At 51.9% G+C, this 22,863-nt stretch overlaps 1 protein-coding gene across 6 annotated transcripts; it reads right to left on the bottom strand.

The window, feature by feature from the left end:
• Window positions 1-1,242: 1,242 nt before the first annotated feature.
• On the bottom strand, window positions 1,243-22,779 carry FLOT2 (flotillin 2). 6 transcript variants are annotated; one of them, XM_066263188.1, is made up of 12 exons: window positions 22,136-22,779; window positions 14,635-14,710; window positions 13,524-13,605; window positions 9,950-10,040; window positions 5,984-6,107; window positions 3,592-3,710; window positions 3,363-3,476; window positions 3,142-3,261; window positions 2,839-3,053; window positions 2,266-2,449; window positions 1,838-1,987; window positions 1,243-1,724 (listed from the first exon to the last, which is right to left on the bottom strand). In XM_066263188.1, exons 2-12 carry the CDS (start codon window positions 14,663-14,665, stop codon window positions 1,686-1,688), a joined length of 1,269 nt encoding a protein of 422 aa, XP_066119285.1. In that variant the 5' UTR covers window positions 14,666-14,710; window positions 22,136-22,779; the 3' UTR covers window positions 1,243-1,685. The 6 variants fall into 6 exon arrangements, with proteins under 6 accessions (XP_066119285.1, XP_066119284.1, XP_066119283.1 ...); XM_066263187.1 differs by lacking the exon at window positions 9,950-10,040 and adding an exon at window positions 7,118-7,208; XM_066263186.1 differs by lacking the exon at window positions 14,635-14,710.
• Window positions 22,780-22,863: the final 84 nt, after the last annotated feature.

Below are 22,863 nucleotides of genomic sequence, written 5' to 3'. Positions count from 1 at the left end.
ACCAGGCAAGCCCAGGACTTTGAAATGGCAACCTCAGCGTTCCAGGTCAAGGCTTTATCTACTGCACTACCACAGGTCAGGCAGAATTCATGCTCTTAAACCTCACCAATAAAGTGGATTCCATTACTAAATGGGGATCAGAATGGGCAGAGAGGTGCAGTAAGCCTGAGAGCCCCCTCCATCTTCTGCCTGCAGTGAAGTCAGGTCTAGCATCAGTAGCTGGGCCACTGGCTGCCCTACCCCAGGATACTATTGGAGGCAAGGCTAGTGTACTGATGCCCCCCAGCGGTTAGGGTGGGGAAAGACAGGCAAAGTGTTGACTTTAGGCAGAAGGGGTGTATGGGAGGACTAGTTGGTTCTTGGCTCCCAGTCTTTCCCCTCACAGAAGACATAATGCAGAGTGTGGGCATAACAGATCTTTATTTTACCAGAAGGGACAGGCAGTGGGGCAGTGCAGCATCCAAACCCCAGACCAAACATGCAGCATCCACATGCAGGAACAGCTACACAGAATGGGGCGGGGGAGGGGCAGGGGCAAGGGTGGGGGATTGGGACCATAGGATACCCATAGCACCCCTGCCAAGATGCTTGGGCCTTGGGCTTTTCTGCCTCCACTAAAGCAAGGAGACAGAGGACTGGACTTCTTCCTCATGGCTGGAATCCTATCACTGTGGCCAGGAAGAAAGATGGCACAACGAATATGGAGTCTGGCCAGTCTACAGCACTCAATTCTATGCAGAGTTGGCACAGCCTAGCCCACTGGAAGGGCCCAGCCCAATACACAGGACAGTGGAGCCCTAGCAGGAAGAGGGTCTACAGACTTTCTAGTCCCCGGTAGGGCTAGCCCCTCATCCCAGAAAGGCTTAGCAGAATTGGGACCAAGCCTTACTCCACCTAGCAGGAACATGTCCATGGAGGGAACTTCCCTACGCACAGGAGGGCCTCCTAAGGCAGTAGTAAACTGAGAGGGAGCTGCTATAGACAGGAGGCCGTGCTTCTGTGCCCCTGGGGTAGGTGTGAGAGGTAAGGTATGAGAGCAGGCCTGGGGCTGGGGAGGGGTAAAGTAAAGGGCCAAGGCCTGGGCCTGTGGGACACTGCTACCTAGGCCTAGAGGGGCTGGAGTGGGTGAGGTTGGGGGCTTCTCAGGGTAGGGTGGAGGGCTGGGAAGCCTGGGCCAGGAGAGGGGCGGGTGGCCATCCTACCCAGAACCCCTGCACCCATGCTGAAGTCTGGCCAGGGCCACAGGGAGGACAGATAGATGCACAGAGAACTTCAAGGCACCAGGATTCTGAAGAGCAGCAGGGCCACTCCCCACAGACAGACAGTGATTATAATAAACATCTTCGGCTTACACTACATGATGTATGCTGAGGGTGGGTAGGAGGAGAGAAGGAGAGAAAAAAGAAAGACAAACAGACAAAGGGAGAAATCTATATACAGGAAAATGAGGGTGGAATAGACACACCAGATGAATATGGCAGTGAGAGTGAAGGTGTGGGATAGAGAAGAGGAAGGAGACAGACAGGAGAGAAGAGAAGACAGCCAGAAGCCTGTACACGCAGCACTTCTGGTCCCTACAAAATAAGGCACCAGAGTCAGCAACGTTCCCGTTGTTCCTGTGGTATTAAAACAGGTGCTGAAGGGAGGAGCGGGCGGCTGCTGAAGGGTGTGGACCTTCGAGAGCCTCACACCTGTGCACCGGTGGCCTTCTTGATCAGGGGTATCTGTAAGGATGGGAACTGCCGTGAGGTCATGACCCTGGAGCCCGCAACCACTACATCTAGGTCAGTCCAGTGGGCTACCCATGAAACCCTACTACAGCTAGAGGAGTACACACCTTGGATAGGTCCACGCCTGTAAGGGCATGCACGGAGGCAGGCAGCTCAGCCAGCAGTCGGTTCACTTCTGATGTTACCTTATTGTTGTCTCCACTGAGGACCACAATCTCATCAACTTTGGTCAGTGGGGCGGCGACTTTGGCAGCAATCTAGGAGGTTAGATGGGAGGAGAGCTTGGTTGGTTCTGACTCCATCCACTTGTCCTGTTCAGCATCTTCCCCCCTTTTCCATCTCACCTAAACCTCAAAACAGCCTGGGTGGCCCTTATTTGAAAGCCGTAGTCTGCGTGCCTATTGTAGGGTTCCTGTCCCTTGCCAAATACTCCCCCATTTAATTCTTCTAGCCAGCCTGTCACTATGTTCCTGACAAGGCCCAGAAAAGTTCCTGCACATACCCCACTAGTCCCAGCCTGGGGTAGGGTCCTCACCTGGGGCAGGGCCTCCAGCACCAAGGCCATCTTTGCTGAATCCCCGTATTTCTGGTAGGCCTCAGCCTTGAGCTTCATCCGCTCAGCTTCTGCCTTGCCCATCGCCTCGATGACAGATGCTTCTGCCTCGCCAATTTTTCGGATCTTCTCAGCCTCTGCCTGAGCCAAGAGGACCTGCTTCACCCTGGGGGAGTCCAGGCGGGGCAGGATCAGTGGAAAGTGCCAGAGGCCCCTCAAGTCTTGCTTGAGGACCAGCAAACTCTCAAACCCTCTGCTCTGGCAGGTGGGGGACCCATGACAGGGGGGTGTCCTGGCATTCTGGCTCTGGCCAGGGAGGGGTTACTGGCTCCCAATGCAAATGGAAGAGGGGATTAACCAGAACACCCTCTGTGCCAAGCACCATGGCAGGCCCTCAAACTTTTATCTAATTCAGTCTTCCTAACAACCATCCCATCTTCTAAGTAGGGATGGAAGAGAATTGGATTCTAAGCTGTGGGCAGGAAGGTGGAAGGAGTCATGCATGGCAGAGGAGTCTGACTAATGCCCCAGCCCTTGGCACCCAGCAGCACTTACTTCTCACCCTCAGCTATCTGGTGTATGCGGTGTGCCTCTGCCTCGGCAGGGCGGCGCACCGTGGCGATAAGTTCCTTTTCCGTGCGCAGTATTTCCTGCGACTCCACTGCAATCTGCTTCTTACGCTGCACAACCTCAATCTCAATCTCTTCTTGCCGGATCTTCTGCTGTTCTCGGGCCCCTTGTAGCTCATAGGCCAGCTGGGCCTCAGCTGTCTGTGGCAGAAGTGTGGTCAACATGTCAGAGGCTAGTTGCCAAGTTTTGAGCCCTGAGCCCCAACCCGGGTATCCTATGGCTTCTGACCTTCACATTGACTTCCTCACTGAAGGCTGACTTCTGCAGCTCAAAGGCTCGCTTGGAGTCAGCAATTTTGGTGTCAGCCATGAACTTCACATCCAGCATCTCCTTCTTGCACTCAGCTTCCTGAGAGTAGGAGGGGCAGGTGCTAAGGGTCCGCTGAGAAACTATGGTCCCAACACTCCTGAATTCCCTGTCCCTGGGGGTAAGAAGGAAAGCCAACATACCCGGATGCCTGCATCCCGCTCAGCCTCGGCCACCCCGATGTCAGCATCTCTCTGTACTACAGCAGTCTGTGTCTTGCCCAGGGAGCTCAGATAATCCACTTTGTCATACACATCCTGGGGAAGGAAGGGGAGTCATCCCTAGGAATAGCCATAAACACAAAGGTTCCCCTCCTGTCAACCTTTCATTCCCACATGGTGGTGGGGGGCTATGCCTTCCCATCAACAGTACCTTGATGGTGAAACTGAGGATCTCAATGCCCATGCGGCCGACATCAGGGGCCGCCACCTCCCGCACCAGCTTGGCAAACTGGTCCCGGTCCTGATAAATCTGCTCCACAGTCAGGGTCCCTGGGGGCAGAAGAGTCATGGGCTGGCTCCCCAGGGACCTACCCAGCTAGGAAAGGGAGGAGGCATGCAAATAAAGGTATGAGAATATGCAGGGGTTGTGCAGTCTGAGCTGGGTCGTCCTTGTTTCTCCTTAGTGGTGTTTAGTGCCACGCCTCCTTCTGTAGAGTCCAGGCTGGATGAAGAAAAGTATTCCAAGCAGCACTAGATACTTGCCCAGACTTGCCCCACCTCAAAGCCCTCCCCTTCACTCAAGTCACCTGAAGTTTTGTGGTTTTTTTTTTTTTTTTTTTTTTTTACAGAGACAAAGAGAGAGAGTCAGAGAGAGGGACAGAGAGACAGGAATGGAGAGAGATAAGAAGCATCAATCATCAGTTTCTCGTTGCGACACCTTAGTTCAGGGGTCCCCAAACTACGGCCTGTGGGCCGCATGCGGCACCCTGAGGCCATTTATCTGGCCCCCACCGCACTTCCGGAAGGGGCACCTCTTTCATTGGTGATCAGTGAGAGAAGCATAGTTTCCACTGAAACACTGGTCAGTTTGTTGATTTAAATTTACTTGTTCTTGTTCTTTATTTTAAATATTGTATTTGTTCCCGTTTTTTTTTATTTTTATTTTTTTTCTATTTTTCTGAAGCCGGAAATGGGGAGAGATAGCCAGACAGACCCCCGCATGCGCCCAACTGGGACCCACCCCGGCACACCCACCAGGGGGCGATGCTCTGCCCACCAGGGGGCGCCGCTGTGCTGCAACCAGAGCCACCCCACCGCCCACCCCAGCGCCCGGGGCAGAAGCCAAGGAGCCATCCCCAGCGCCTGGGCCATCCCCGCTCCAATGGAGCGTGGCTGCTGGAGGGGAAGAGAGAGACAGAGAGGAAGGAGAGGGGGAGGGGTGGAGAAGCAGATAGGCGCCTCCCCTGTGCGCCCTGGCCGGGAATCGAACCCGGGACTTCCGCACGCCAGGCCGACGCTCTACCACTGAGCCAACCGGCCAGGGCCTTTTTTTTAACTTTAAAATAAGATATGTGCAGTATGCATAGGGATTTGTTTATAGTTTTTTGAGAGTCTGGCCCTCCAACGGTCTGTGGGACAGTGAACTGGCCCCCTGTGTAAAAAGTTTGGGGACCCCTGCCTTAGTTGTTCATTGATTGCTTTCTCATATGTGCCTTGACCGTGGGGCTACAGCTGACCGAGTAACCCCTTGCTCAAGCCAGCGAGCTTGGGTCCAAGCTGATGAGCTTTGCTCAAACCAGATGAGCCCGCGCTCAAGCTGGCGACCTCGGGGTCTCAAACCTGGGTCCTCTGCATCCCAGTTTGATACTCTATCCACTGCACCACCGCCTGGTCAGGCTCACCTGAAGTTTTGAAAGAACATACTTGAGGGAAAATGTTTCAGCTCTTCATCTAGAAACCTTGGTGGGGCCCTGGCCAGCTGGCTCAGTGGTAGAGCATCGGCCCAGAGTGTGGATGTCCCAGGTTTGATTTCCAATCAGGGCACACAGGAGAAGCGCCCATCTGCTTCTCCATCCCTCTCCCTCTATTTTTTTTTTAAAGTTTTTATTTTTTTTTACAGAGACAGAGTCAGAGAGAGGGATAGATAGGGACAGACAGACAGGAATGGAAAGAGATGAGAAGCATCAATCATCAGTTTTTCGTTGCAACACTGCAGTTGTTCATTGATTGCTTTCTTATATGTGCCTTGACCATGGGCCTTCAGCAGACCGAGTAACCCCTTGTTCGAGCCAGCGACCTTGGGTCCAAGCTGGTGAGCTTTGCTCAAACCAGATGTGCCCTTGCTCAAGCTGGCGACCTCAGGGTCTCAAACCTGGGTCCTCTGCATTCCAGTCTGACGCTCTATCCACTGCGCCACCACCTGGTCAGGCAATCCCTCTCCCTCTTGCTTCTCTCTCTCTCTCTCTTCCCCTCCTGCAGCGATGGATTGATTGGTTCAAGTGAGTTGGCCTTGGGACACTGAGGATGGCTCTGTGGCCTCCACCTCAGGTGCTAAAAAATGGCTCAGTTGCTAAGCAATGGAGCAATGGCCCCAGATGGGCAGTAGAGACTTGCCAGGTGGATCTCGGTCGGGGCACATGTGGGAGTCTGTCTCTCTAACTCTCTCCTCTCACTAAAAAAAATGAAAGACAAAAAAAAATACCTCGGTAGCTCTGACAGACTTCCCCCCTTCCCACCCTGCATCCCTCCCTGGCCCTGGCTTGGGGACCCTGTGAGGCTCCTTGAAGGCAGCAGAGGGACTCCTGGGCTAGGGAGGGTCTCACCGAGGATGGAACGCAGGTGCCCCTCCAGGGTCTGCAGGACGACATTTTTGATGTCCTGCACGTTCTTGCCCAGGAACTGCTCGCAGGCTACGGCCAGGAGCTCCTTCTCCGTCATGATCTTCACCTGTCAGTGATCACAGAGGTGCCTGAGACATGCAGCAGAGGCAGATGGAGGTCCCAGACCCAGGTGCGAAGGGTGTAGCTATGTCCCTCCCCTCCTTTTTCAGGCCTAGAGGCCCAGGGGCTAGGGGAGCGGTGCAGTCTGTCTGAGGCCTCTAGTAGAGATAGCACACAAGAATTCTCACACGGAGAAATTTCATCCTTACTGACAGCCCCAGGCCCTGACACGGCCTCTCTCCTGGGCCTGTGGGGCTTGTTCCCCTATCCCACTAGTCCAATTGCTGGAATTTCTCATTAGCCAATTCCTCCCTTGAAGGCTCTTCACAGGTGGGAGACCTGAAGACTGAGGGGCAGAGAATGCAAAAATGACAATGAGCAACAGGGACAGAGACAGACAAACTAGGAAAAAGAAAGCCTAGGTGGGATAGGGGACAGGACCTGTGGGTGTCACCCAGCGTGGGCATTCTCTTGCTTTTCCTTTCCGAGGTACTAAGCCAACAACCCCCTCACCAGAGGCCTACAACACTGCTGAATCTCTTTGCCCTGTGAAGCTGAGAGGTGGACTAAGGCAGGAAGCCCCTTACCCAGGTACCAATTTGGGAATATAACACAGTCTCTGACTCCAGAGCCCAGAGCCTGCCTCACAGGGCCTCACCTTCAGGCCCCCATACCTCCAGCCCCCTACCCAGGGAACAGGGAAGGGCCTGGATTCTGGGGCTTGGCATTTCCAACACCTGCAAAGAACGGGTGGGGTTAGTGAAACAGGAGCCCTCAGCACTGGTTCTTGTCCCTTGTGGGCCCGCTGAGGAGAAAAGGGGTGATTGTTAGTTCTGCCGGGTGGCCAGGGGCCAAGCATGTTCCAGTGGCGATGACCCTTTTCTGGAAGGGGAGTGGGTGGGGGCAGGGGTGCTGGAGAGAGACTGCCCCTGGCTGCCGTCCTCTCCTCCCCTCCCAAATCCCAGCATGGGACAAGGCAGCTCAACGGTCATGCGCAGGGCTGCTGAGTTACTATACCTGGGCGACACCCGTCACAGTTAAAGCTACCCCCTCGGCCGTCTCTACGTCCTCGCAGCGGGGCTGCAACGTCATAATCTCTAGGGAAATCCTGCCAAGAAATGCAAAACAGGGGCATGGGTCTGGGGGCCCAGGGCCTGGGGTGTGGGGAAAGAGTCCAATACCTCACTACTCCAGCTGGAATTGGCCACAGGTCCTGTTGTGAAGGAGGGTGGGGAGCACTCCCCAAGGGGTCACAGCTGGAAGTATGCGTGAAGGGGACAGGTGGGAAGGCAGGGCAGGGTGGTACAAGTGGCTCCAGGGGAAGGAGTGTGAGTGTGCTACCCCTATATATGCATGTCCTCTGCTGAAACCAGCCCGGCTTGAAGAGAGGGAAAAGCAAGCAGAGAAGAGTGGTTGTAATGGTCTGGGCTGGTGGGAAGGTGGGCAGAGTCCAGGAGTAGCTGTGTATACATCCCAAGACAGCAAGTAAATGCTGGTACTTTAGACTGTGCTATGCAGGTCACCAATGATGCCATCTGAATCTCCCCCAGCGGCCCTCCCCTCACCTGTTCCCTGGGTCTGTTCAGCAATCCAGGATGCCCCAGGAGGCTGCCTAGAAAGCTCTGCCTGGTAGCCTGGCTGGCTAAGTATGCCCACTGCTGGGCCAAGACAAGGGGATCCTGCATCTGCCCTTTGCCAGGGAAATGATGCCTAGTCCCTCCACCTGCCAATGCAGGTTATGATGTGAAGCCTACCCTATGGGGTTGGGCCCAGGTGGTCAAGTTAGGAATGGTGCCACACTAGAGCTTGCTGGTCAAGGAGAACTAAAAAGATTTGTTCTTCCCAGACAATCTGAGGCCACAAGGTTCCATATCACCCAGCTTAAAAGGGATCTAGGCATTTACAGTTATTTCAAGTAGAGTAGTAAATGTGGAGGTGGATGGGGAGGCCAGGGCCCTGCCTATTCCACATAAAGTATTCCAAGCTTCTCAGGCCTCTCTGCTGAAGCCTGTTCCTACTGCTGTTACACGGGGCAAATAAGATGGGGCTGACCCCTTCCCAACTAGAAATGGCAGGATGGGTGAGAAAGGTAGTGGTAGTATAGTTTTTCCCTGAAAAGGCTGAAGGGCAATGTCATACAGAGGGAAGGGGATGCATAAGATCACAGTTCTCTCCTAGCCTGAGGACCCACTAGCATTCAGGCTATAAAAGGGCAGGGCTTTCTGATAGTCACTGCAGCATTCACAGTGCAGGGAACTGAGAAGGTGCTCAATAGAGAGCTGGTGAATGAAGCAATGACGATGGGAACCTGCATATTACACAGAGAGCACTTGGAGTTACTAAACACTCTGGTCTAGGAATGAATTTCATCAGCTAATGAAGAATGAGACACCGGGTCACTTGCTTTTCAAGTGAAATTGTATTCATAATAAAGCTTGGACATGACCAGGCGGTGGTGCAGTGGATAGAGCATTGACCTGGGATGCTGAGGACCTAGGTTCAGAATCCTGAGGTCGCTGGCTTGAGCAAGGGGTCACTGGCTCATCTAGAGTCCCCTGGTCAAGGCACATATGAAAAAACAATCAATGAACAACTAAGGTGCTGCAACTATGTGTTGATACTGATCATTTCTTCCTGTCTCCCTCTCCCTCTCTCTCTCTCTCTCTTGCGCGCATGTGTGCGCGCAAAAAATAAAAATAAAAATAAATAAATAAATAAAGCTTGGGTTTCTGTAGCACTTCTTTTCAAAAAATCCCCAAGTGCCCTCATATTGTTTTACTTGCCTTTCTAAAATCTCTACAAGAGCCCTGGCCGGTTGGCTCAGCGGTAGAGCGTCGGCCTAGCGTGCGGAGGACCCGGGTTCGATTCCCGGCCAGGGCACATAGGAGAAGCGCCCATTTGCTTCTCCACCCCTCCGCCGCGCTTTCCTCTCTGTCTCTCTCTTCCCCTCCCGCAGCCAAGGCTCCATTGGAGCAGAGATGGCCCGGGCGCTGGGCATGGCTCTGTGGCCTCTGCCTCAGGCGCTAGAGTGGCTCTGGTCGCAATATGGCGACGCCCAGGATGGGCAGAGCATCGCCCCCTGGGGGGCAGAGCACCGCCCCTGGTGGGCGTGCTGGGTGGATCCTGGTCGGGCGCATGCGGGAGTCTGACTGTCTCTCCCTGTTTCCAGCTTCAGAAAAATGGAAAAAAAAAAAAAAAAAAATCTCTACAAGGCACAGAGGGCATGATTCTCCCCATTTTATAGACGGGAAAAGCTGAAGCCTAGTAATCTGCTCAAAGGCCTCTCAACAAAAAATTAGGGAATGGCCAAAGCTTTTCTTGCTCAGGCATGTCAAGGAGATTGAAAGGGCCCAGGGTGCTCAGTGAACAGAACTGCCCATAGAACCCATCTTCTGGCCTTGCAGGGGGAAAGGCTAGGTCCTGACACTAGGGTGTCAGCCTGGAGCAGAGGCTAGCAAGGAGTTCTGTGGTACCTGGAGAACTAGGACTCTATCACCTGTGGGTAAGAACTCGCCCCACCCAGATAGCCCACCTCTGTCACAAAAAGGCCTGTGTCTTCTGCCTCAGCTTACTCACAGTTTAGGTGTGGCATCCAAAGACACCCACTGGCAGATTTTGACAGAACTTCCAGACCTCTTACTCGTTCCCCACTAGCAGCGCCAGTGGGTCAAGTCAAGGGAGCTGGGGAGCTACAGGGCTCTATCTTGGCACCCAGAGCAGCAGAGGTGGGAACAAAGGGGAGATAGCCACACTCTCGGAAGGGGAGTCCATCTGGCTCCTGCCTGCCAGGCCCCACGGGGCAGGGAGAGAGAAGGTTAGACACAGAGGAGGAAGCAGGTGGGTTATTACCTGTGCAACCCCTGTTACGAATAGCGGGACCCCCTCCGACGTCTCAATATTCTCACAGCGACACAGGATGGTCATAACCTCCAGAGACAGTCTGAGGAGCAGCCAGGGAGTAGGGAGAGGTAGGGACAGGAAGGGGTAGGAGGGGACACAGCAAACACACACAGTGGTTACCAGATAAGCACTGATGCCTGATGCCTGGGGGCAGGGTTGCTCTCCATACTTCAGCTCCCCACTGCCAGCTCAGCCTAGGGCTGTAGGGGGACAGAGACACCCCTTGATGGTCTGAGGCCTCTGGGTCTCTTCTCTAGCCCCCATACTTTAATAAGGAATTGCTGCTGGCTGGGGGAAAAGCCTGTTGATGCCCTGGACATATGATCTGAGGTCAGGTCACCTGGGTTGCTCACTACCTGTTTCCCCAGGAGATTTTTGACATGGTCTTGGAGACTTAACCTCAACTCCACACTCCAAACACGGGCAAACCTGTGTTTCCAGAAATTGGGAGAGGAAGGTCACTCTGTGAATTAATGAACCACAGAAAATACTGAATCTTGCTTGGGTACACACCCTCAGGGTCTGTGCTGCATATCACTAAGAAGGCATTTAAGGACAGTAAAGCCCAAAGAAAAATTTAGATTTTGGGCATTTACGGTTATTTCAAATAGAGTAGTGGATTTGGAGGTGGATGGGGATGCTTCAGATAGGGTATCAAGGGAGGCCAGGGCCCTGCCCATTCCACATTATGTGCTCCGAGCTTCTCAGGCCTCTGTGCTGAAACCTGCCCTCAGCACAGACTTGGGGGTGGGGTTGGGGGTGTCAATGAAGGCTGGGGTGAAAGTGTGCCCCTGCCAGAACATTCATGGGGACAATAGGGAGATGACAGAGCAATTCACTTTGGAATTTCCAATGTTGAGCACAGGCAGAGAAGAGTCATGGCAGAGAAAACAAGGCACCTCAAAGCTACTTACTTCACCCTAGCTGGGCCTCCCTAGGGCAGTGTGTGCACAAATGTCCATAGGACAGTGGTCCAGGCAGAAGCCAGGCTGTGGACAGTGTGGAAGGTTTCCTTGAACCAAAGGGAGGGGGGACAGAGGCTGAGGCTAGAGGAGCAGAAGCAGGTGGGTTGGGGTGATGGGTACCCCTACCTCAACTCTCTCATGCCAGCCCTGGGGGCTCCGGCCATGCAGATATGCAAAGGCTGCCTTCTTTTAAGCCCTACCACTAGCACCCTTCAGTCTGAGAGGACTCTAGACCTGGCTCAGACAGGAACCCACCAAGCTCCCTTCTGGGGAAGGTGAGAGGAGACAGAAGAGAAAGGGGGAACAAAGGAGGGAAGGAAGGAGGGAAAGTGGGAGGCTGCAGCTCAGATGCCAGAGGTGGAGGAATCACTGAAGTAAGGAGAGAGCTGCCCATATCACGAAAGATATGGCCCTGGCAGGGAAGCTCAGTTGGTTAGAGCGTCACCCCGATACACCAAAGTTTTAGGTTCAATCTACGGTCAGGGCACATAACAAGAATCAACCAATGACTGCATAAGTAAATGGAACAACAAATTGATGTTTTTTTTCTCTCTCTCTGCTTTCTTCTCTCTCTAAAATCGGTAAGTAACTTTATGCCTGACCTGTGGTAGTGCAGTGGACAGAGTGTCAACCTAGAATGTAGAGGTCGCCAGTTCGAAACCCTGGGCTTGCCTGGTCAAGGCACATACAGGAAGCAACTACTATGAATTGATGCTTCCTGCTCCCCCCTCTTTCTCTCTCTAAAAATCAATAATTTTAAAAATAATCAATAAATAACTTAAAAAAATAAAGTATAGAATATGGCAGCAAAGTGCAGCAGAAGGGACCTCACTGAACCTGTACAAGAACAGCTGACACTGAAAGTGGGTGACATATGTAGGATGGCTGTGGAAAGTACCTTAAAAAGGAGTCTGAGGACCCAGGTTAGAAGCCTCTACTCTGATCTGCGAGGCTCCTCTGGCCTAGGGAAATAAAGGCTTCAGCTTGTAGAGGAGTCCCCCAAGCAGGCTAGGGATTGGGGAAGGGGCTGCCCCCAGAACAGGGCCCAAGAAGAAGAGGCCCTGCAGACTCATACTGCTCCACAAGTGGAACCAGAGGGAGAATGCTGAGCCTGGGTGTGTACCTTCCTAGAACAAGGTACAAGGACCTCTATACTTCACTTCCAAAACTGCTCTCAGAGAAGCTTGGCCCTCTCAGGGCTCTGCTCCTTGGAGCAAGAAGCTGGAGTAAGGGACCAAGAATTGAAACAAAAAGCTTCAGAGTAGCCCCTAGAAGCGGATGCCCATGCAGGACCAGTCTTTCGGCAGGTCGCAAATTCTCTGGGTTTGACTATACACTGAGGAGTTTGGACAGGATACTCTGTTTTTCCCAGGACTGTGTGGCATATGGGGTAAGGTGGCAGTGTCTCTAGAGAGGACCACCCATAGTTTCTGACAGGCCAACTGGCCCACTCGAGAGTGCCTAGGAACCTCCTGAGAGAAACCTATGACCAGTATTGATTACTCTGACACTTTTGACCTTAGGCCAGAAGAGTCCTGCAGGATCCCACTTAGGCAGAGCAAAACAAGGAGAGAGATGGAAAAGCGGGAGGGGTTACTGGACAATCAGTGAAGTTAAAAAGTTCTGACATGCTTCCCATGCCCCTGACCACAGCTGACACCCTCAGACTCCCTGAAGCTGCATGCACTGATAGCTCATTGTAGCCATGGGTCTTCTCTCCGCTAACTGGTGGGGACATGGTGGAGGGGGAATAGTCCACTGGAATGTCCATCACTTCCCCTTCAGATGACACCCCTCCCCCCACATGTCCACACCTTCACAGCTCTGCTGCCCTTGTCTGGGTCCTGAGCTGGAAGGATCTGGGTCCCTCCCCCAATCTCCCATGGATAGGAAGGGGTGATGGTGGAAAGGTGGCTGGCATGCCTCATTTCCTTCTGGTGGGCAGTGAAGATGGCAGGAAAGGTCCACATCAAATCTGGCCCTGCCCGGGGTTCTGGGAATTTCGCAAGTATAGCCTGATAACGGGCCCCTCTGGGGAGCTGAAATACCCCCTGCCCCTAGTCTTTCCACACTGGCTTAGGAGGTCCAGACCTGCACTAATTCCTTAGATCCCCACCCCAGTCTCTGACTCACTGTTGTTACAGAGCCACTTCAGACTGTACATTTATTCTCTGCTATTTAGTCCCTGCCGGCATTGTCCAAGGGCCTGCAAAAGTGAGGGTGCATATAAAGGGTCTCTTCAGCCTTTCCTCCCTCCTTAGACCCACTCTGTAAAGGGCACTGGGATTCTGCCTGACAGGACCCTGAATTCTCCGGGACAGAAGCGATGCCTCCAGAGGAAAACAGCACCCCTGCTACGAAGGGGGTGGCCACGGACAGATCTCCAGCATCCCTGTGCAACTTATTTTGCCTGCTTCTTTGGAGGCCCCCAACCCCAGAATGAAATGTGACAAGTGGCAGATGCTCTAGCTGACCTGTGGGGAAAAGGGGGAAGGCTGGAAATCCTTTTTTCTCTTGCCCACTAGGATGCCAGGTTCCCTGAGCCCCCAGGCCCTTACCTCTGAGTGTCGGAGATACACCACCAGGCCCAGGCCCAGCCACCAAACACGTACTGTTTATAGTCTGAACCACAACAGCCCCCTGGAGAACAAAGTAAAAACACTGCTGGTCATTCAGCTCTTGGGTTTGTCTACCCCCCACCCCTTCCAATCCCTCCGACAGTAACCCTGGGCTTTACCTACTTGGACACTTAACACATCCCACTGTTGGGTGTCAGGTGCTGAAGTTACAAATAAATGGGAGACATGACCTTAAGGGTCTTGGAATCTAATTTGGTAGACAGGCAGTTTGCATAAAAAGGGAGATATCCCATGAGTAAGTTAGAATGTAAGTGCTTTCAGAGAACAGAAAAGGTCAATGGGCAGGAGTGAGCAGCAACCATTCATTTAACAAAGAAGTAGAGTATTTTCTGTGCTAGGAATACAGAAATGAAGATAACAAGTCCTGTCTTGAAGGAAGTGAGACTAGAAAAAGGGACCCTCTCCTGAGATGACTGTAATACCATGAGATGCACCTATTATCAGGGCAGGTGCAGAGAGGGAATGCAGCCCCCCCCCCCCCCCACACACACACACTGGGAGACTTCTGGGAGGGATGGAGGGAGTCTCGAGTCAAGGTGGGAGCCTTGCTTAAGCCTGGCAGACACATCTCAGTGAGGCTGGTCCTTTAATCCCAGGCATTCAGAGTGACTTTGTTCCTCTTGTGGGAGTAGATGGGGAAGCCAAGACCTCAAAACAAAGGCTAACACAGGGTACCAACAGGAAAAGTGAAGATAAAGGGAAAAGGTCTAAAAAGGAAGTGGTTCCTGGAAACTATGTATCAACTAAACAGAATGTTGAATCTGGCCTGGACCCAGATTCATGCTGTGGACATGCTTGGCATGCTCTCTGTACAGAAATGAGAAAAATCAATTCCTGAAATTCTTGTTGTGAACCCTCTGGCAAGAAAACTTTCATAAAAGCTGGAGAGGTGCCCTGGCTGGGTAGCCTGGTTGGTTGGAGCATTGTCCTAAACGCCAAGGTTGTAGGTTTGATCCCCAGTCAGGGCATATACAAGAATCAACCAATGAATGCATAAATAAGTGGAACAACAAATCGTTGTTTCTCTTGCCTGACCTGTGGTGGCGCAGTGTATAAAGCATCGACCTGGAAATGCTGAGGTCGCCGGTTCGAAACCCTGGGCTTACCTGGTCAAGGCACATATGGGAGTTGATGCTTCCTGCTCCTCCCCCCCTTCTCTCTATCTCTCTCTCCTCTCTCCTTTCTAAAATGAATAAATAATAAAAAAAAATCGTTTCTCTTTTGCTTCCTTTCTCTAAAAAATAAGAAAAATTAAAAAAGCTGAAGGGGCAGGTCACTTGCAGTGCAAACATATGTACGGGAAACATGATTCAAAGGAAATGTGATTTGTATATTTAAAACAAAGGGAATGTGATTTGGGAAAAAGCCAGTGGGTACCATCATTTCCCTTTTCACAAACTGGGGTTTTCAGGAAACCTTTAGGTGTTGCCTCCCAAGGTCAAGGGTCAGGGATAGTTTACTATAGGTGAGTTACACTGAGAACCCATGGCAAGTGCAAGGCAGTGGTAGGAGAGGGGCAGATCACAGAGTGCCTCAGGTATCAGACCAAGGAGCTGTGAGTATGTGTGTGAGAAATGGGGGGCCACATAGGTATTTAAACTGGGGAGTGACAAAATTACATATGCATTTTAGAAACACTACTTTGCGCAAGGAGGAAGAAACTGGGAGATTGGGTATGAGCCTCTTGCAGTGACCTAGGCAAAACAAGGTGCCTCATGCTAAGAGATAACTTCCAGAGAACTTTTTTTTTTTTTAATTCATTTTAGAGAGTAGGGAGAGAGACGGAGAGAGCAGGAGAGGTAGGGAGGGGGAGGAGCAGGAAGCATCAACTCCCATATGTGCCTTGACCAGGCAAGCCAGGGCTTTTGAACTGGCGACCTCAGCGTTCCAGGTCAACACTTTATCCACTGGCTACCACAGGGCAGGCAACTTCTAGAGAACTTTCTGTGTGAGTGGAAATGTTCTATAGCTGCACTGGGCAATACTGGTAGCCACTAGGCATAGGTGACTATTGAGTAACTGAAATGTGCCTGGTATGACAGCACATACATTTTAATTTTATTAACTTAAAACAAAGTGGCCACATGTGGCTAGTGGCTACCACATCAGTGTACCTCTACAGTCTGGATCTAGGTGGATGGTGAAGCCAGCAACCAAAAGAGATGTAATGGAGAGAACCTCAAACTGGAAATAAGTTTTGGATGAGTGGAAGCAATGGAACAAAGTCCCAGGAGTGCAGAGGGCCTGTCAGGTCTGAGAACTGGCATCTGAGACTGCTCATTAAATAGCCAAAGCAGTTTTCTGGGGCTGCTGCTATGCATAGCAGGCAATTAGCTGGGCCAGAGGTCCAGGGAGCAAAGATCAGCCCATGTGTGAGTAGGGGTGGGAAGAGGAGGTCTTAGGTCTCTGTCTCTCTGTGGTGAAAATACCTGTTCTCAGGGCTGCCGTTCAATGGAAGCTGTTGCGGGTTTCTCTGCCCTGGGGAGTGGGGTTCGGGAGGCCTCTAAGCACAATCTGTCAATCTGAAACCCAAACCATCTCAGGATCCAGTGAAACTGGAAGATGGTAAAAAAATCACAGCTTGTTCCACTTCTGGCCGGCTGGGGGCTGGGGTATGGCTGCCTCCAGCCAGCTACAGGGTACTTTTCAATGTGCCAGGGGAGGAGGTGGTAGCGATGGGGGAGGCTGGGGGGAGGCCTGGGGTGGGGTTGGGGGGAATGTCCACCCTTTACCTTTAACTTAGTCTTTGACCTTGGGAGCAGGCTGCCACAGCTCAGGCTGGGTCTTGGCCAAGGGCAACATGGCCAGGTTCCCAGGGGTAGCAACAACAGGAAGCTGGGACTGCCAGACTGCCCCACTCCCAGCAGCCTCCTCTTCAGGAAGGCATCCTCCTCCCAGCTTCCTGGCCACACTAAGCCTGAGCATCATTCCCAAAAGATGACACTTAGGTGCCCCTTCCTTGCTTGCCCTTCCTGTCTTGAGACATGAAAGTTCTTCCTAATTTCATCTCATTTTTTTTCTAAGAAAACTTGCTTTCCTTTGTCCTCAACCAAGCTGAAGAATCACAAAACACCCCTAGATAACCTCTGCCCCACTCTTAGCCCCTCCCCAGACCCACTCTGCCCTCTCAGGAAAACTCCTTTCCCTCTTCCACCTCCTTTTTCCTACTAGTCCAGAAGGCCATACTCTACAAGAGGGATTTAGGCCTGACCAGGTGGTGGCGCAGTGGATAGAGCATTGGACTGGGATGCGGAAGGACCCAGGTTCGAGACCCGAGGTCCCCAGCTTGAGCGCAGGCTCATCTGGCTTGAGCAAAAAGCTCACCAGCTTGGACCCAAGGTCGCTGGTTCCAGCAAGGGGTTACTCGGTCTGCTGAAGGCCCGCGGTCAAGGCACATATGAGAAAGCAATCAATGAACAACTAAGAAGTTGCAACGCGCAACGAAAAACTAATGATTGATGCTTCTCATCTCTCTCTATTCCTGTCTGTCTATCTCTGCCTCTGTAAAAAAAAAAAGGGGATTTAGCTCTTTTTTCAGCCTTAGTAGTCCAGCAATGATGGAATGTTCATAAATGCATAAAATAAAACATGTAAGAAACAAATTTTATTGGTTATCAAAATATTAAAACAACCAAATATGTGGCATAGTATGTATATATGGTATGTAATACATAGTAACATGTGTGATAGTGTAATATGTTAATAATAAACTATGGTAGATCTAATAATCAGCTTAATTTAAAAGTAGTGATGAACAAAGTGATTTTTAAGGTATTATAACAAATGCAATGTGGTAGGAAAATATCTGTTGCCTGACCTGTGGTGGCGCAGTGGATAAAGTGTTGACCTGGAAATGCTGAGGTCGCCGGTTCGAAACCCTGGGCTTGCCTGGTCAAGGCACATATGGGAGTTGATGCTTCCAGCTCCTCCCCCCTTCTCTCTCTCTGTCTCTCCTCTCCCTCTCTCTCTCTCTCCCCCCCTCTCCTCTCTAAAAATGAATAAATAAATTAAAAAAAAATTAAAAAAAAAAAAAAAAAAAAAAGAAAATATCTGTTAATACCATCATAGACTGTCAGAGACATTCATAATCACAGGAGATGATAAATATAAATGCACTTGTCCAGCTGTGTAGCTCAGTTGGTTAGAGCATAGTCCCGCTACACCAGAGTTGGGGGTTCGATCCCCAGTCAGGGTACATACAAGAATCAACCAATGAGTGTGCATGGATGTGTGGAACAATAAATCAATCTCTCTCTCTCTCAACTCAATAAACAAACAAAAATTAAAAAATATAAATGCACCTTTCTCTTCATCCAAATGCACAGACCTCCAAATTCCAGCCTGACCTGCAGTGGATCAAGCATCAATCCAGAATGCTGAGGTTGCCAGTTTGAAAACCTGGGCTTGCCTTACTTCTCATAAGGCACATATGAGAAGTAACTACTATGAGTTGATGCTTCCTGCTCCTCACCCTGCCTTTTTCTCTCTCTTGATCCTCTCTCTAAAAATCAATAAATAAAACCTTTTAAAAAGCCCTGGCTGGAAAGCTTAGTTGGTTAGAGCATCAAAGTGCGGAGGTAAAAAAAAAAAAAAAAAGCCTGACCAGGTGGTGGTGCAGTGGATAGAGCGTCGGACTGGGATGCAGAAGGACCCAGGTTCGAGACCCCGAGGTCGCCAGCTTGAGCGTGGGCTCATCTGGCTTGAGCAAAAAAAAGCTCACCAGCTTGGACCCAAGGTCGCTGGCTCCAGCAAGGGGTTACTCGGTCTGCTGAAGGCCCGCGGTCAAGGCACATATGAGAAAGCAATCAATGAACAACTAAGAAGTCGCAACGTGCAACGAAAAACTGATGATTGATGCTTCTCATCTCTCTCCGTTCCCGTCTGTCTGTCCCTATCTATCTTTGCCTCTATAAAAAAAAAAAAAAAAAAAAAAAAAAGTGCGGAGGTTGCTGGTTCTATCCCTGGTCAGGGCACATACAGAAACAGATCAATGTTGCTTTCTGTCTCCCTCCATCCCTCCCTTCCTTTCTCAGTAAAATCAATCAATTAAAACAAAAAACACAAAACCTTAAGAAATAGAAATAAATAAATTCTAACTGCAATCCCCAGGTTAAGAACCTCTGATTTATTATAGAGATGAGAAAAAGATGTATGGCATTTGGATTCCCCTTTTAAAATCCCCAAACAGGCCTGACCTGTGGTGGCGCAGTGGATAAAGCGTCGACGTGGAAATGCTGAGGTCGCCGGTTCGAAACCCTGGGCTTGCCTGGTCAAGGCACATATGGGAGTTGATGCTTCCAGCTCCTCCCCCCGTCTCTCTCTCCTCTCTCTCTCTCTCTCTCTCTCTCTCTCCCTCCTTCTCTCTCTCCTCTCTAAAATGAATAAATAAAATTAAAAAAAAAAAAAAAAAAAAAAAAAATCCCCAAACAGGCCCTGGCCGGTTGGCTCAGTGGTAGAGCATCGGCCTGGCGTGCAGGAGTCCCGGGTTTGATTCCCGGCCAGGGCACACAGGAGAAGCGCCCATCTGCTTCTCCACCCCTCCCCCTCTCCTTCCTCTTTGTCTCTCTCTTCCCCTCCCGCAGCCAAGGCTCCATTGGAGCAAAGTTGGCCTGGGCGCTGAGGATGGCTCTGTGGCCTCTGCCTCAGGCGCTAGAATGGCTCTGGTCGCAACAGAGCGATGCCCTGGATGGGCAAAGCATTGCCCCCTGGTGGTCATGCTGGGTGGATCCCGGTCGGGCACATGCGGGAGTCTGTCTGACTGCCTCCCCGTTTCTGGCTTCGGAAAAAATACAAAAAAAAAAAGTCCCCAAACAGAAACAGAGTAAAGGGTTTTATATTATAGAATGGAGGAGGGCCTTGGCCAGATAGCTTGGTGGAGTAGCTCGAGCCTCTTCCTCCAAAGCATGGAGGTTGCCAGTTTGATCCTTCAATCCTCCGTCAGGGCCCATACAGGAACAGATATTCCTGTCTTTCTCCTTTTCTCTCTCTAAAATCAATAAAATAAACATTAAGCCTGACCAGGTGGTGGCGCAGTGGATAGAGCATCGGACTGGGATGCGGAAGGACCCAGGTTCGAGACCCCGAGGTCGCCAGCTTGAGCGCGGGCTCATCTGGCTTGAGTGAAAAGCTCACCAGCTTGGACCCAGGGTTGCTGGCTCCAGCAAGGGGTTACTCGGTCTGCTGAAGGCCCGCGGTCAAGGCACATATGAGAAAGCAATCAATGAACAACTAAGAAGTCGCAACGCGCAATGAAAAACTAATGATTGATGCTTCTCATCTCTCTTCGTTCCTGTCTGTCTGTCCCTGTCTATCTCTGCCTCTGTAAAAAAAATAAATAAATAAAATAAAAAAAAAAATAAAAAATAAAATAAACATTAAAAATAAATTTTTTTTTTTGTATTTTTCGGAAGCTGGAAACAGGGAGGCAGTCAGACAGACTTCCGCATGTGCCCGATTGGGATCCACCCGGCATGCCCACCAGGGGCGATGCTCTGCCGCAACCAGAGCCACTCTAGCGCCTGAGGCAGAGGCCACAGAGCCATCCTCAGCGCCTGGGCCAACCTTGCTCCAATGGAGCCCAGGCTGTGGGAGAGGATGAGAGAGACAGAGAGGAAGGAGAGGGGGAGGGGTGGAGAAGCAGATGGGTGCCTCTCCTGTGTGCCCTGGCTGGGAACTGAACCTGGGAACTCCTGCATGCCAGGCTGAAGCTCTACCACTGAGCCAACCAGCCAGGGCAACATTAAAAATAATTTAAAAAAATAAAAAGAATGGAGGAGGGAGGTTAGACAATCAGAAAAAACTCCAGACTTCTCAGGTGAAAAAGATGACCATCTTTCTGAAATTGGGCTTAGTGAGATGCCCCTGGACTTAGACACAGACCCAAGTAACCTCCCAGGTAGGGCAGGGCGGGGAGTAGTTGCTCTATTCTCCTGGGAGTTCATGTGTAAGAGGGAGCTGCGCCTCAGTCAGGTCATACCAAATCCCAAGTACTGTTATGCTAGGCATCATCATCCCTCCCTCTTCTCGCATGCTTCCTTGATTCCAACACTTTTAATCCTCAGCAAGGCTTCTTCTCTCCACCCCTAAAACAGCTTCCAAATTAGCACTGCACTGGCCTCTGGCAAAAGGACCGGATTTCTGACAACTAGAAAATACAGAGCAGCCCATCTCAGAGGTTCCTCTTACTCTTCCCCAAACAGGACTGGAGCTTCTGTCTCCTTAGCTCAGAGTCCAGGCTTCCAAAAAGAAACTCCACAAGAAAAACTGCAGATTCGGGTTATAAAAGCCTTCTTTAGGAGTGTAGGCCGGGAGGCTGGTCCAGGTCTTGCAGAGGTAGGTGCTAGTATGGCCTTAAGTGTTCTTGCTCCCAAGGCTATTTCAGGTCTTTAGAAAATGGCAGTATCTTATCTCCCACACATGAGTAAGATCTTGATCAGGGAGAGTGGGAATTTCCTACCCCTGTGCAGTGATTGATTTTGAAATCCAGACTGAGCCAGAGGCCATGTTCTGGGCTAAAAGTTTCTCAAGGAAACTTTATCAATCTTGCCCTAAGGGTGGGCAGCTACAATACCTGGCTTAGCCTACCCACTTCTAACCACTTCTGCAGCCAGCCCTAGAACTGCACACATGCTGAAAATCGGCGTTGAGAGCAGCAAGTAAGCCAGGAGGCCTCCAAGCTGTCAGGAACCATGGACTAACCCTCCCCAGCTGCTGCGAGCCAGGGCTGCTGCACAAACTGGTGCCTTGAAAACCTTCAGCTACCTTCCAAGAAACCCAAATATACAATTTAAAAGGTAGCCTTAAGACAGATACCTCTCCCCTCCCTAAGACTGTAGTCCCCCAGCCGCATCTAAGCTCGCAGAAATTCTGGAGCTTGCAGCATTTTGCAACGGGCGCGGCACAAACCAGAACCCGGTTTCTCAACCTGTAGAGGCCGCGCCCGCTTCTCCCGAAAGAGCAATGCCGGGAAACCCCAGCAAGCCCCGCCCTGCTGGGGATTAACGGGTCTCAGAACGGGCCAGGAGACACGATCCCAGTCCCGGGGCCCCGGCCCACATAGGCACCTGCCCTCTAGAGCTGCGCGAGCCACCCCCAGTCCTCCGCGCTGAAATTCAGCCAAACCGCTGTTCCTCTCCCTCCCGGATCCCCACGGCTTCAGCTCGGGACCCCCAAGGCCACGGAGGAGGGACACTGCCTAGAAAGGAGGCGGGGAAAGGAGGAGATAAACACGAGAAAACAGGCAGTGGGCGAGGAACCCCTGGTGGGTGCTGAGAGGCGTGGGACACCGCAAGTGTGAGTACTGGGGACTCTCTTAAGGGGGTGTCAGGTGCGGGCCGGAGCGCGTAGCCTCAGGGCCGATACTCGGCGCCCCCACCTCGGCACTGCCCTCCACCCTCGGGGCGCTTCCCTGGCCTACCCTCCCTGTTCGCTCCCCAGCCCGAGCACCCCCCTCCTCCACCTTCGCGGGCACAGCCCTCCCCCAACACCCTCCGCACTGGCGCTCCGGACCCACCCCTCTCGCTGCCCCTCACCTGAAACCACCAGCGCCTCGTTGGGCCCTACCGTGTGGCAGTTGCCCATGGCGCCGGCGAGACGGAGGGCCCTCAGAGACCGCAGAGACCTGGACAGCAGCAGAGAGCCCGCACCCGCCCGCACCACCGACCGCGCCCAGCCGATCTCGTCACCCCCAGCGACCGCCCGCCTACTTGCCCGAGCCCCTCCGCGGTCGCAAAACCGCCGGAAGTGTGGCGGCGGAGGGCGGGGCCGGCACGCTGAGAGGGAGCAACGCGCGCAAGCTTGGGGAGTCAACGTGCTTTATTGCACGGGGGTCGGTATCGCCGGGCCCAGCCCTGAAGCACCCCGAGCAAGGCATCCCTCTACTCCCACCCGGCGCCTCGACAACTGCCCTGCCTCACCTCCCAGCACCCACCTTACAGCAGCTGGCCCTGGAGCCAAGCTGCCTTGGTTCAAACCTCAGTCCCTACCCTTACTTAATAGCTGGGCGAGTCCCTTACCTCTGTTGTCTAACCCTGTTTCTCTGAAACGTGGATAAGTGAACTACCCCTACCTACATGGTTGCAAAGGGCCCAGTTCAGTAATCCCAATGTTGGCAGTACGTCAAATTACCAATTCCCAATTCCCCCTCTAGACTGGTTTATCTTCAGATCGCATAAATCTTTTGCTTTTTACAAATTCCCAGGCTCTTGTCCAGAACTGATCAGCAGCATCACTGAGAGTGGGGCCTGGAAATATGACATTC

Source organism: Saccopteryx bilineata, chromosome 2, assembly GCF_036850765.1.
Source record: "Saccopteryx bilineata isolate mSacBil1 chromosome 2, mSacBil1_pri_phased_curated, whole genome shotgun sequence".
Taxonomy (NCBI): domain Eukaryota; kingdom Metazoa; phylum Chordata; class Mammalia; order Chiroptera; family Emballonuridae; genus Saccopteryx; species Saccopteryx bilineata.
The sequence above is the reverse complement of the archived record's forward strand: the minus strand, read 5'-3'. Positions and strand labels throughout refer to the sequence as shown.